At 35.4% G+C, this 11,136-nt stretch overlaps 2 protein-coding genes across 2 annotated transcripts in view; both read right to left on the reverse strand.

Moving 5' to 3' along the window:
- The window catches only part of LOC107720779 (mucin-2-like), a 40,231-nt gene extending 36,833 nt beyond the window's left edge, over positions 1-3,398 (reverse strand). The window contains exons 1-4 of the mRNA XM_016528606.1: positions 3,215-3,398; positions 2,739-2,864; positions 2,513-2,630; positions 2,283-2,421 (exon numbers count right to left, since the gene is read on the reverse strand). Of these exons, the coding sequence (XP_016384092.1) occupies positions 2,283-2,421; positions 2,513-2,630; positions 2,739-2,864; positions 3,215-3,368 (537 nt within the window). The 5' untranslated portion in view covers positions 3,369-3,398. The remainder of the gene's footprint in view (positions 1-2,282; positions 2,422-2,512; positions 2,631-2,738; positions 2,865-3,214) is intronic.
- A 51-nt stretch (positions 3,399-3,449) lies between these two features.
- LOC107720753 (mucin-5B-like) overlaps positions 3,450-11,136 on the reverse strand; it is a 12,345-nt gene continuing 4,658 nt past the window's right edge. Inside the window, exons 13-16 of the mRNA XM_016528578.1 lie at positions 4,390-4,504; positions 3,794-3,881; positions 3,576-3,655; positions 3,450-3,485 (exon numbers count right to left, since the gene is read on the reverse strand). Of these exons, the coding sequence (XP_016384064.1) occupies positions 3,450-3,485; positions 3,576-3,655; positions 3,794-3,881; positions 4,390-4,504 (319 nt within the window). The remainder of the gene's footprint in view (positions 3,486-3,575; positions 3,656-3,793; positions 3,882-4,389; positions 4,505-11,136) is intronic.

Below are 11,136 nucleotides of genomic sequence, written 5' to 3' on the forward strand. Positions count from 1 at the left end.
GGGGTGCAAATCTGGCTTAAAATCGGTCTTAAAATCCTCTAGTGTGTGGCCAGCTTAAGTAAATGTGGTTGTCAATCTCAAACACTGACAGTGTGAACTTAACCTTTGATTAAAGATTACAAGGACACATGAATTTAAAAAAAAAGATTTGCACAAATAAGTAGTTTATAATAAATACTGCAATACAAAAAATAAAGGTGCTTAAATAGTTTTCTTCACAGCGATGTCATAGAAGAACTATTTTTGGTTCCACAAAGAACCATTCAGTCAAAGGTTCATTAAAGAACGATCTCTTTCTTACCTTTCACCACAAAGAACCTTTTGTGAAACAGAAAGGTTCTTCAGATGTTAACGGTTCTTTATGGAACGATTTAGACAAAAAGGTTCTTCTATGGCATCGTGAAGCACCTTTATTTTTAAGAGTGTATATTTAAAAAAAAAATAGGAATTGTTCATTCTGATTGCATGGTCAGTTGAGTGTTTTCTGCAGAAAGACTTACTTGGTAGTACATCTCAGGACATATTTCTGAGTGACATGCAGCAAAGCTGCCATTTGAGTTTGTAAGACGGGAACACCAGTCTTTTGCAAGTTGCTCTATGAGGAAAAACATCAGAGAAGATTTGCTTGCTTACTTTGTTTAGCGCAGCAATCTTTTTCTTCTGCTATGTCAAGAATGATCAAATTATCAACTGCAACATGGATATTGTGAGCATGTTAAGCACCTGTTTCTATATTCAAGCTGCAGGGGTTGTCAAATGTGATTTCAAGATCTGGGCAATTTTGTTTCCAAAAGTTGACAAAGGACCTTTCACCACAAAGAACCTTTTGTGAAACAGAAAGGTTCTTCAGATGTTAACGGTTCTTTATGGAACGATTTAGACAAAAAGGTTCTTCTATGGCATCGTGAAGCACCTTTATTTTTAAGAGTGTATATTTAAAAAAAAAATAGGAATTGTTCATTCTGATTGCATGGTCAGTTGAGTGTTTTCTGCAGAAAGACTTACTTGGTAGTACATCTCAGGACATATTTCTGAGTGACATGCAGCAAAGCTGCCATTTGAGTTTGTAAGACGGGAACACCAGTCTTTTGCAAGTTGCTCTATGAGGAAAAACATCAGAGAAGATTTGCTTGCTTACTTTGTTTAGCGCAGCAATCTTTTTCTTCTGCTATGTCAAGAATGATCAAATTATCAACTGCAACATGGATATTGTGAGCATGTTAAGCACCTGTTTCTATATTCAAGCTGCAGGGGTTGTCAAATGTGATTTCAAGATCTGGGCAATTTTGTTTCCAAAAGTTGACAAAGGATGTTGGTGTGCCCTCTATGATGCCCGATGTTGTTTTAAAGTCATCTGATTGGATGTCATTATAGTTCCCACACAGACCTGAGAGAAGCAAGGTAAACAGTGGTTCAATTGATACTCTTAAAATCAAAATTGTATGGATTTGAGTCCATAACAATTAGCTTTGAGGCATCTATATGCTACAAATAAAAAAAAAAATATTCCAAACATTTAAAATCTGCAGTCTTTCTTTTCCAAAATGATTTTTTTTATAAACTCACCACTCATCTTCCCTTTCTCTTCAGTGCTGGCTACAATATACAACTGCATGACAGGAGCCAACTGGATCTCTAGACGAAGGCTCTTCATATCAGCAATGATGAAAGAGGAAGTGGGCTGGAAGATGCTCACAGGACCTGGGACAATAAAATGATTGAAAAAGGAAATTACTGATTTTTTTATTATTATTTTTTTAATAATGATGAAAAAGTAAGTTTCTTATATTTGACAACAAACCTGTGGTGAAAGGAAGCATGTATGAACTGATTCCATTCACTGTCACAGATCCACCAGAGGAAAAACTAATCTGTTTAACGAGTAAAACATCAACAAAAAGACATTACTATTAATATGATTCTCATAGTAGTAGTAGTAGTAGTAGCCAGTATAAGCATTATTGTTAGTAAGAATGATTAAAGAATAAAATTATTCAAACCCAATGCTTACAGTGGTCCCTGGAATGACAAGGGTAACTGAATTTAGACAAGTGTCTGCTCTGGCCGGATCACAATTTGCCAGATTTCCCACAACCGCAATGTCACTGTCATTAAAGTGCTTTAATTAAATCAAAGAAAGAAAAAAGGATTGTAAGAACCTTTATAATACCCACAGTTTTCTAATTGTAATATAAACCATGTGAATAAACATATAAGTGAAGGCTTTCATTTATCTCGCCCTGACAGAAAACATCTAAGGATCATCTGCTGTACTGACAGACCTTAGTAAGGATGTAGTCACAGTTGCCACTGAAGGTGAAGGTTTTTCCATCATAAGTGGTGATGTGAGACCCTCCAACAACAGAGCAGATTCCGGGACATTCCAGGTATGTACAAGTCCAGTGTCCAGCGGCGCACACACTGACACGATACGGCAGCAGTGTTAGCATTGGGGAAATATGTAAGTGGTATTAAATGTGAATTTAAAATATTTAAATTAAAAAATTGTTACCATTTTTTGCAAGCTTGTTTGTAAGACTCTCCTGATTGATATACTGCGCCGTCATGCAGACAAGGGCACTCGTTCACAGGAACGCAGCCACTCAGACCAATGTCGTCTTCCACGGTGCCTTTACAAAAAGAAGGCATGATACCATTTAATTTGGAAAAAAAAATGGCTTTAATTGAACAGATTTAAATATGCAAGCACTTGACTTTGGATATTGTGTAAAAATTACCATTAGGGCAAAAACAGCCATCCAGACAGTGTTCTTTACACATTAGATTTGCATCTGGATCTGAGCAGGTGTTCTTGCACGGACTCCCACACTCCATGTATTGCAAGTTCAAAGGACACGTCTTTGCTGCTCCACAGAACAAGACATTGCATGCCACAAATGTATCAATAATGTTGCATTGTATTTTCTTCACAGTGGTCCTTTTAAAATAGTAAGTGATTGTTGTTTGTATAAATTTTTTAATACAACATGTTTTCAAAGTCTTTATTTACTGTATTCATTTAGGTTATGGGTGAATTATTTGGGTAACTTTGTAGTATTTATTTGCCGCCTTCGGACCTTGACACTATGAACTTCGCATGGCAACAGCTGCGTAGTGATTCTTCAAAAACTGTAGAATCGTACAGCATATTGCAACGTCATGGGGGTTAGAAAAAGTTAGTTCATTTTTTCTTGCCATCATTACTGATACTCACGACAGAGCTGTTCTGTCCTCCATGTTCCTGGTATTCCTCCAGCATGAGTGCACTGTCGTGAAATCTCTGTGAGCGTGTTGCAGAGACAGTCGTGATTGCCGTAACACTGACACAGGTCGTCTACACAGGCTTTTTCAAAAGAACTCATGTCCATCACCCTGTAACAGTCAGCAAACCCTGGACTACTGAGATACTGCTGGCAAATACTTGTCTAGGGTGGAAAAAAATAGATCATTTAAGAGGATTGTCTCATTGGAACCAATATTTCAATCTGTAAACAAGATTAAGCAATTTAATTTAAAATTTCCCATTGTTTTATTTCAAGAGTGCACCCAAAATTAGATTTTGTCTCATACTCTACCTGGTCACACTGATCAATGGGAGGAAGTGTAACGTCCTCACAGGTTTCAGTTGGTGTTGAAACTTTCCATGTGGCTGGACCTAAGAAGGGTTCAGATAAACATATTACACTAAACCATAGTGTTTAAAATAAGTATGTGTCGACAAGTCACTCAACTTGCTGTATTTAAATTTTTATATGAATATCTAATCATTAATGAGTTAAAAACACATGTTTACCGCTAACAGTGATATCGTCATGCTTGTTGCCATTAAAGTCTCCACAGAGTCCACAGGTCAGACCTTTGTATTTCTCAGGAAGTTCAATCTGGGGAACATCATATAACAAAATAAGGTCAGAGGAGAGACTAACATGATTTTAAATCACTTTTTTCTATCTATCTATCTATCTATCTATCTGTCTGTCTGTCTGTCTGTCTGTCTGTTTGTCTGTCTATCTGTCTGTCTGTCTGTCTGTCTGTCTGTCTATCTATCTATCTATCTGTCTATCTATCTATCTGTCTATCTATCTATCTATCTATCTGTCTGTCTGTCTGTCTGTCTGTCTATCTATCTGTCTGTCTGTCTGTCTGTCTAACTGTTTGTTTATTTGACTAAAAACAATATTAACAAAGAATAAAAAAAAAAAAATGAAAAGACTAATTTGCAAAACCTGTTGGTTCACTGTTGCTTATTTAGGCATATTGCATGTTTGTCTTGTGATGTGCAGCACTGATCAGAAGTCTGAGATCAAGCTCAAAGATAAAATAATGTGTGCGTAAGTAATGAGATAAGTATAAGTATCGTATAAGTAATGAGATAATATCGAATCATACTGTTAGAGAGTTGTCTTCTTCCCAGAAGACAGTCACTCCATGTTTGTTCGAGATCTTGACACTTGTTGGACTTCCCTCAATTTTAATTCCATTCTTATAGGTCGGAACAGACACCCTGTTGGAGCAATTTAAAAAAAAAAGTCAACATTAATAAAAAAAAAGAAAGAAAAGAAAACATTTTTTTGTCTTGTTTTTCAGTAAAACATATTTTATTAAACTAAAATAAATTTGGTTGAAAACATTGTGTAAGATTCTAATATTGAACTAGGCTTATTTTTGTAACTCCACTGTTTGAATATTTGATTTGTTTAAAAGCATAAACTTGCGAAAAATTAGATTTATGCTAAAATAAAATAAAAACTAATATCTTGCACTTTTCTTTTCAAATTCATCTTCTAAAGATATATTTAATATATAACAAAATAAAACTTACACACTTCATCTTTAAATCCACTGAAGTGTAAAATTTTAGTTTCAACATAAAAAAAATGAAGACTTAAACATTAAAAAAGAAGAAAAAGAGGAAGAAGAAACTCCATACCCATAGTTACTGGCACATTTGTCCTGGAGAACGCTGAGAACAGAAAAAGATGGACCTATAGTTATTTTTGCCACATAAATTAAAATTGAAACAAAGTTGGCTACATGTTTACAGATAGCTTACAATAATTCTACAATACTCTTTGTAAATCTAATTAAAAAAAAAAAAATCTTTGTTACATTGTAATGATTTGGCTGTTTGAATAATTAACCGATCAAAACCTGAACATATGCCCTGAATTTAATGTTCCATTTTGAAATATATAAAACAGTAGTTTTACGTGACATCTGTTAATAAATTGGTTACTTTATGAGATCTACTATTCACATTGATTCACAAAGAAACTATAAAGTATAATCCATAAACACAACTTATTCACCTGTTGTTGTTGTTGTTGGCCACATTTCATCCATTACTGCAAAATCATTCATGAAGTCTATAAACATAGAAAGACAGATATAGTCATATTGTGTAGCTGATACTGTGTGTTTCTTGCAATAATTGATCATTTTGATTTTCCTAACCTGCTTGTATCAGCTGTAGCCCCACCAGTAGGGTGACCCATCTCAGCATCCACATCTGGGACATCCTCACAGCCCCCATGGAAGCAACAACCATCCTCAAGAGCTAATGTGGGCTATCTGTCATGACTTGCTCTTTTATACTAGGTCTTAGTTTGCTTTGGGACCATCTATTCTGTGGTCAGAAGGTGGATCCCAGGCTTAGGCATTATTGATATTTTTCCATTTAGTCTAGCTGTGTTTGAAGATTAAACATTTTCTGTCACTCACAACATAGTGTTTATCTCTGTTATCATCTCAAGGTAAACAAGGATGTGATGGTTGATTTTATCCTAACTTGGAGGTTCATCCAATTTGTAGAGAAATTACACGACACACTGTAAAATCCACACCCTAAATGTCTACCTTGATGATCAGGTTTTTTTTTTTTTTTTGCATTTCCATTTAAAGCTTTTGAGAGACCTTGTGCTTAACTTATAATGTTATCTTTTTTTAAGAGATACTTTGATGGAAAACATTTACTTACACTGCACCAACAAGCGACCTATTCTAATATTTATGTCTATATCTAATATGTATTTATTATCACCAAGTGGCTTCAATGTCTTATCAACTTTATTGCTTCAAAAATAATACACACTTTTCTGTGCTACTTAACCTGTAAAACTAACCAGCAAGAATGTTATTATTAATAGTCATATTTCCAGATCATTAGTCATCAGTTCTTCTGTAAACACAGAAGGTGTTTTGAGGACCGCAGACACAGAGGTGCAGCTAGAGTTGCTGTTGAAAAGCAGCTTTCTATAAGAGATTTTTCTCATGTCTGTGTGTCAAGTATTCACTGAGTTTTGGTTCATTTTTGTTATGCGTTTCAGAAAGAAATTCACAGAGACCGAGACGGCAGAAAGAACACCTTGTATGTTTTCTTTATGTTACAAAAGCACATAATTTTGTTGTTATTATGAGTGTATACAAATAAAATTAGACCCTTTACGATTTTATGATTCAAATTATGTATTGATTTTATCTGTATGATCAAAAATGACTTTTAATAAATGAGTAATTTAAGTTCTTTTCAGTGTTATCAGGAAAAAATGTCACAAAATGCACTGGTGCGTTGATGTGTAGTTTGTGTAGTGGGAAGTTAAAAATGTATTTATTTATTTTTTACAAACACCCTGCTTTTAGATCCACAAGATGTTAATTGATGGACTGGAGTCATATGGATTACTTGTGGATTATTGTGATGTTTTTATCAGCTGTTTGGACTCTCATTCTGACGGCACCCATTCACTGCAGAGCATCCATTCGTGATCCAGTCAATGGTCAATTTTTCCAGATGTTTCATATGAAGAAACAAACACATCTACATCTTGAATGGCCTGAGGGTGAGTAAATGTTTAAATATTTCTGTCATCACAAGCATTGTGTGCTTATTGAAAGTGACGTCACATGTGGCCATTACCCATACTAGGAATTAGTGCTCTGCATTTAATCCATCCTTAGTGCACACACACACAGCAGTGAACACACACCCGGAGCAGTGGGCAGCCATTTTATGCTGCGGCGCCCGGGGAGCAGTTGGGGGTTCAGTGCCTTGCTCAAGGGCACCTCAGTCGTGGTATTGAAGGTGGAAGAGAGTGCTGTACATTCACTCCCCCCCACCTACAATCCCTGCCGGACCTGAGACTCGAACTCGCAACCTTTGGGTTACGAGTCCGACTCTCTAACCATTAGGCCACGACTTCCCCGTAATTATTGGTTACATGGCTGCCAAAAAAAGGGTGCTATTATTTTCTTTCTTTCTTTTTTTTTTTAATATAATGTACATTTATAATAATTTGTGTTTTATAACTTTGGCATTAAATGACAGAAAACTGGTTAACGCTGATGTGTGTTGAGTGACTGACGACAAATTTGACACCTTTCTCTCTTCTTACCTGTAATAAATCTCTCAATATTTTATTCCCCTTTTGGAAAGTCATATAAATGCTATCGTAGGAAAGTTTGAACAGGAACTTTTTTCGGCTCTTTGTGTTGTTGTTATCATTGATGTGAAAATTTGATGTGGTGCACAAATCGCTGACTTTGATCACTTCAAAATTTAATCTAGGCAACAATACAAGCCACCAATACAAAAACTTTTATAAGCTAACCCAAACATTTATAGAACCATCATTTGATCCAGTAGCACAGCAGAGGCGTGTATACTATAAACCTGTCTCGGTCTGTTTGACATGCTTGAAACCTAATTCTCTGAAACCTGTCACAATTGATTGAGGATATAATCTTTGCTTGTCTTTGCCTCCAGTTGAGACCTTTGAATATTTAAACATTTCCTTTCCATTACTTTGTTGATTCTCTTTCAGCGTGCTATTTATATTTAAAGTGATGTAAGGGGATTCAATTCTGAGACTCTCTGAATGCATATAACAATTTACCTTTGCCTATTTTAAATTACATTTAAAAAATTGTGTAGGCCTACCTATAGGTTCAAGCAGAAGGCAAAGATTTTTTATTTAAAAGCTACAAAGTAGACAAAAGTGGCATGCATTTATGGCACAAAACCTCACAAAGATTATGAAAGTGTCAATAGTGACTCATAAAAATGTTTTCTGCCTTCTGAGAAGGTACAGTACTTCCTTCAGGAAATGCAAATCTAAAAAATAAGTTATTATTATTCAATCAATTATAAAGAAAGATGTTTAAACTCTCAAATGTTTGATTTGTTTGCTGTCGCTTCCAGAAAATCCCGAATGAGTTTCATAATGTCAAACAGGTTGAGATGAATTGTCACATACAACAGTTGTGTTTGTATATGTATGTGTGTGTGTGTGTGTGTGTGTGTGTGTGTGTGTGTACTTGATTATGCTGCATTGTGAGGACCAAATGTCCCCACAAGGATAGTAAAACCTGAAATTTTTGACATTGTGGGGACTGGCCTGCGGTCCCCACGAGGGAAAAATTATTTAAAATAGTAAATGATGTTTATCTGAAAGTATAACAATGCAAACAGGTTTTCTGTAAGGGGTAGGTTTAGGGTTAGGGGATAAAAAATATTGTTTGGTCAGTATAAAAGTAATAGAAGTCTATGAAAGTCCCCACAATTCACAGAAACAAACGTGTGTGTGTGTGTGTGTGTGTGTGGATTACACATATATTCAACTTGAGGATGAATAAATGAATTAATTGTCATTGTTTGGGTAAAATGACTCATCTTGCCAATCCAAAACTCATACCACCAAATGACACATTTAGAGTGTAAATTCTGGCTTAGTGCGTCATGCTGTAGTGTGTATCTTCTCGTCACAGTTTTGTCAGAACTCACATCCTTGTTTGGTTTGAGATGATATCTGCAATGAATGTGCGTAACTGAAAGTTTTTTCCCCATTAGGATTTCTATTAATCCTGTTTTTCCTCAAACATCCCTAGAACAATTATGTTGATTTGACTGAAAGATAGTAATAGCACGCTTAAGCCTGGTTTCCACCTTCTGATCAGACTGCATTGCCTCAAAGACACTATAAAAGAGCAAGTGCTCAGACTGCTTGTGAGATCTATTATTATCTGTGGATAGCTCAAGCTTCTGAGGATGGATGTTGTCTCCATGATGAAAACGTGACCTCGGACAAAGTGAGTCTTCTTCAAGCAGTAGAAGGAGCCTGAGCCTCCAGAGATTCTGATGGTATGAATTCAGCATTTACACTTACAAGCTTGAGAAATGTGATATGGATGAAAATCTCTGGCTGGAGATTTTGAAGTGAGAGTCTTGTTAAATTTATGTAAATCTACATACATCAATAGAGAACCAAAGCGTCAACGTTTTTGTTATTATATGTACTTTTAATAAATGTTACCTGAAAAAGCAATTATTTTGAAATAATGTACCTAATTACACGGCTCTTGGACATGACAATTGAATTTGTTTTTTGAACATTTTTCTGTAATAATCTAAACTAAGACCATGCGTGGATAATTGTTTCAAGAGAATTGTGTCAACAGAATGTGCAAAAATGACTGAGGAAAACTGTACCTTTCATTAGGTCGATGACAGTGACTTCTTATGGTAAGATGTATGTACTGCAGAGGATGACGTTACTGACGCTGGAGATTACGTTTATGTATGCTATTCTAAATAGTTTAAAATGATAAATTAAGATACCAATAAAAAAAATATCTTGCGTAAAATATGCAGTCAGAATGACTTTCTCCACACAGTTTATACACCAATGCTTTGTAGTATCAATCATGCCCGCCGTTGCCAGATAGGAGGTCACCGAGGGCCGGACCTCGGTAAATTTTTCATGTTCAGAAATAAAATTTGTTCTCTGAATGACGAATTTGCTATTTAGAACTCCTCATATGAGTGTATGCATGTTTAGACAGTTTGCAAGAATGTTTAGCGTCCGTGGTAAGAAAATGATTGTTGCCAGACGCTTGCAGAGTGAACAAGGCTTGAGAGAGTTGTGAGTGAGGGACTGTCTTTTCCACTGTTGACACTTTAGAAATTGAACAAAGTGGGAAGTTGTAGTTTAGGTTTAGCGATATATTTATCTTATTTTCAAAATATTTGATCTATATATATATTAAGGTTTTTATTTGTTTTCATAGCAATATCTGGCAACACTGATCGCCGGTGTTGTGCCGAATTCTGCACCCCTGCCAGATTATGCACCCCCTCATTGAAGTCGCTACCTGATTGCCTAATCCCAACCCCACCCCTAATCCTAACCCCTCCCCCACACCTACTCCTAAACCTACCAATACTAGGGGATGCATAATCTGGAAGGGTGCAAATTTCGCCACTACACTGCCACTTAAACTGACAGTAATCTATGAAACCCAAGGACAGGTTATTGCTGACAGGATACCACATTCGGTATGGCAAACGAATGATAATAAAATAAAATAAAAAAAAATTCATATCTTTTAGAAACGTTATCAAAAACAGTAGCATTTAGCAATAGTAGGCTACACAGATCTGTAGGTTGGAGAATGAAATGAAATGTGCATGAAAAAGTCTATGCTATTTCTTTCAGTATAGTAGTTACATTTTTTTACAAAGTCATGCTAAAAGCATTCATAAGAGCACTAGACAAAGTTATCTATATAGCAATGGTTATTACTCAAAATTATAACAGTAAAATGTATTGTTGCATGAATAATAAACAACTGATAAAATTATCCACCCCAACCTATAGTAAAATATAAACAAATTTTGATGCAATAAATATGGTATAATTTAACCCTCCTATGGTATGTTTATCCCTCCAAAACAGAGAAAACACCTTTCACAAACATCTACATGTCTGTCTCTTTTAAAGTGTTCAGTGTATATAATGAGTTGTATTTGTTGGGGTTATTACAGCACAATTCTTAACCCCATCCCAGACCTCACTAATTTTCAAACCCTGGCTACGGCCATGCTATCAGTGTATGAAGGGAATCCAGGAGACTGTAACTGATGCTCTTTAATATGCTTTATTGCGATTTTAATTAATTTCATTGAAAGGAAAAATAGCCTACATCACTATATCATGCATTACTAAAAAGTATAAAGATTTTTTTTAACAGCCCCTTCAAGAAATAACTGCATTGATTATTGTAACTATAACCCTTAATCAATCCATGCTGCAAGATCTGTCAAAAAAAAAAAAGTAATGCTCTACAACAATCAGCTTAAAT

This window comes from Sinocyclocheilus rhinocerous, unplaced genomic scaffold (genome assembly GCF_001515625.1).
Source record: "Sinocyclocheilus rhinocerous isolate Xijiao unplaced genomic scaffold, SAMN03320098_v1.1 scaffold1022, whole genome shotgun sequence".
NCBI lineage: Eukaryota > Metazoa > Chordata > Actinopteri > Cypriniformes > Cyprinidae > Sinocyclocheilus > Sinocyclocheilus rhinocerous.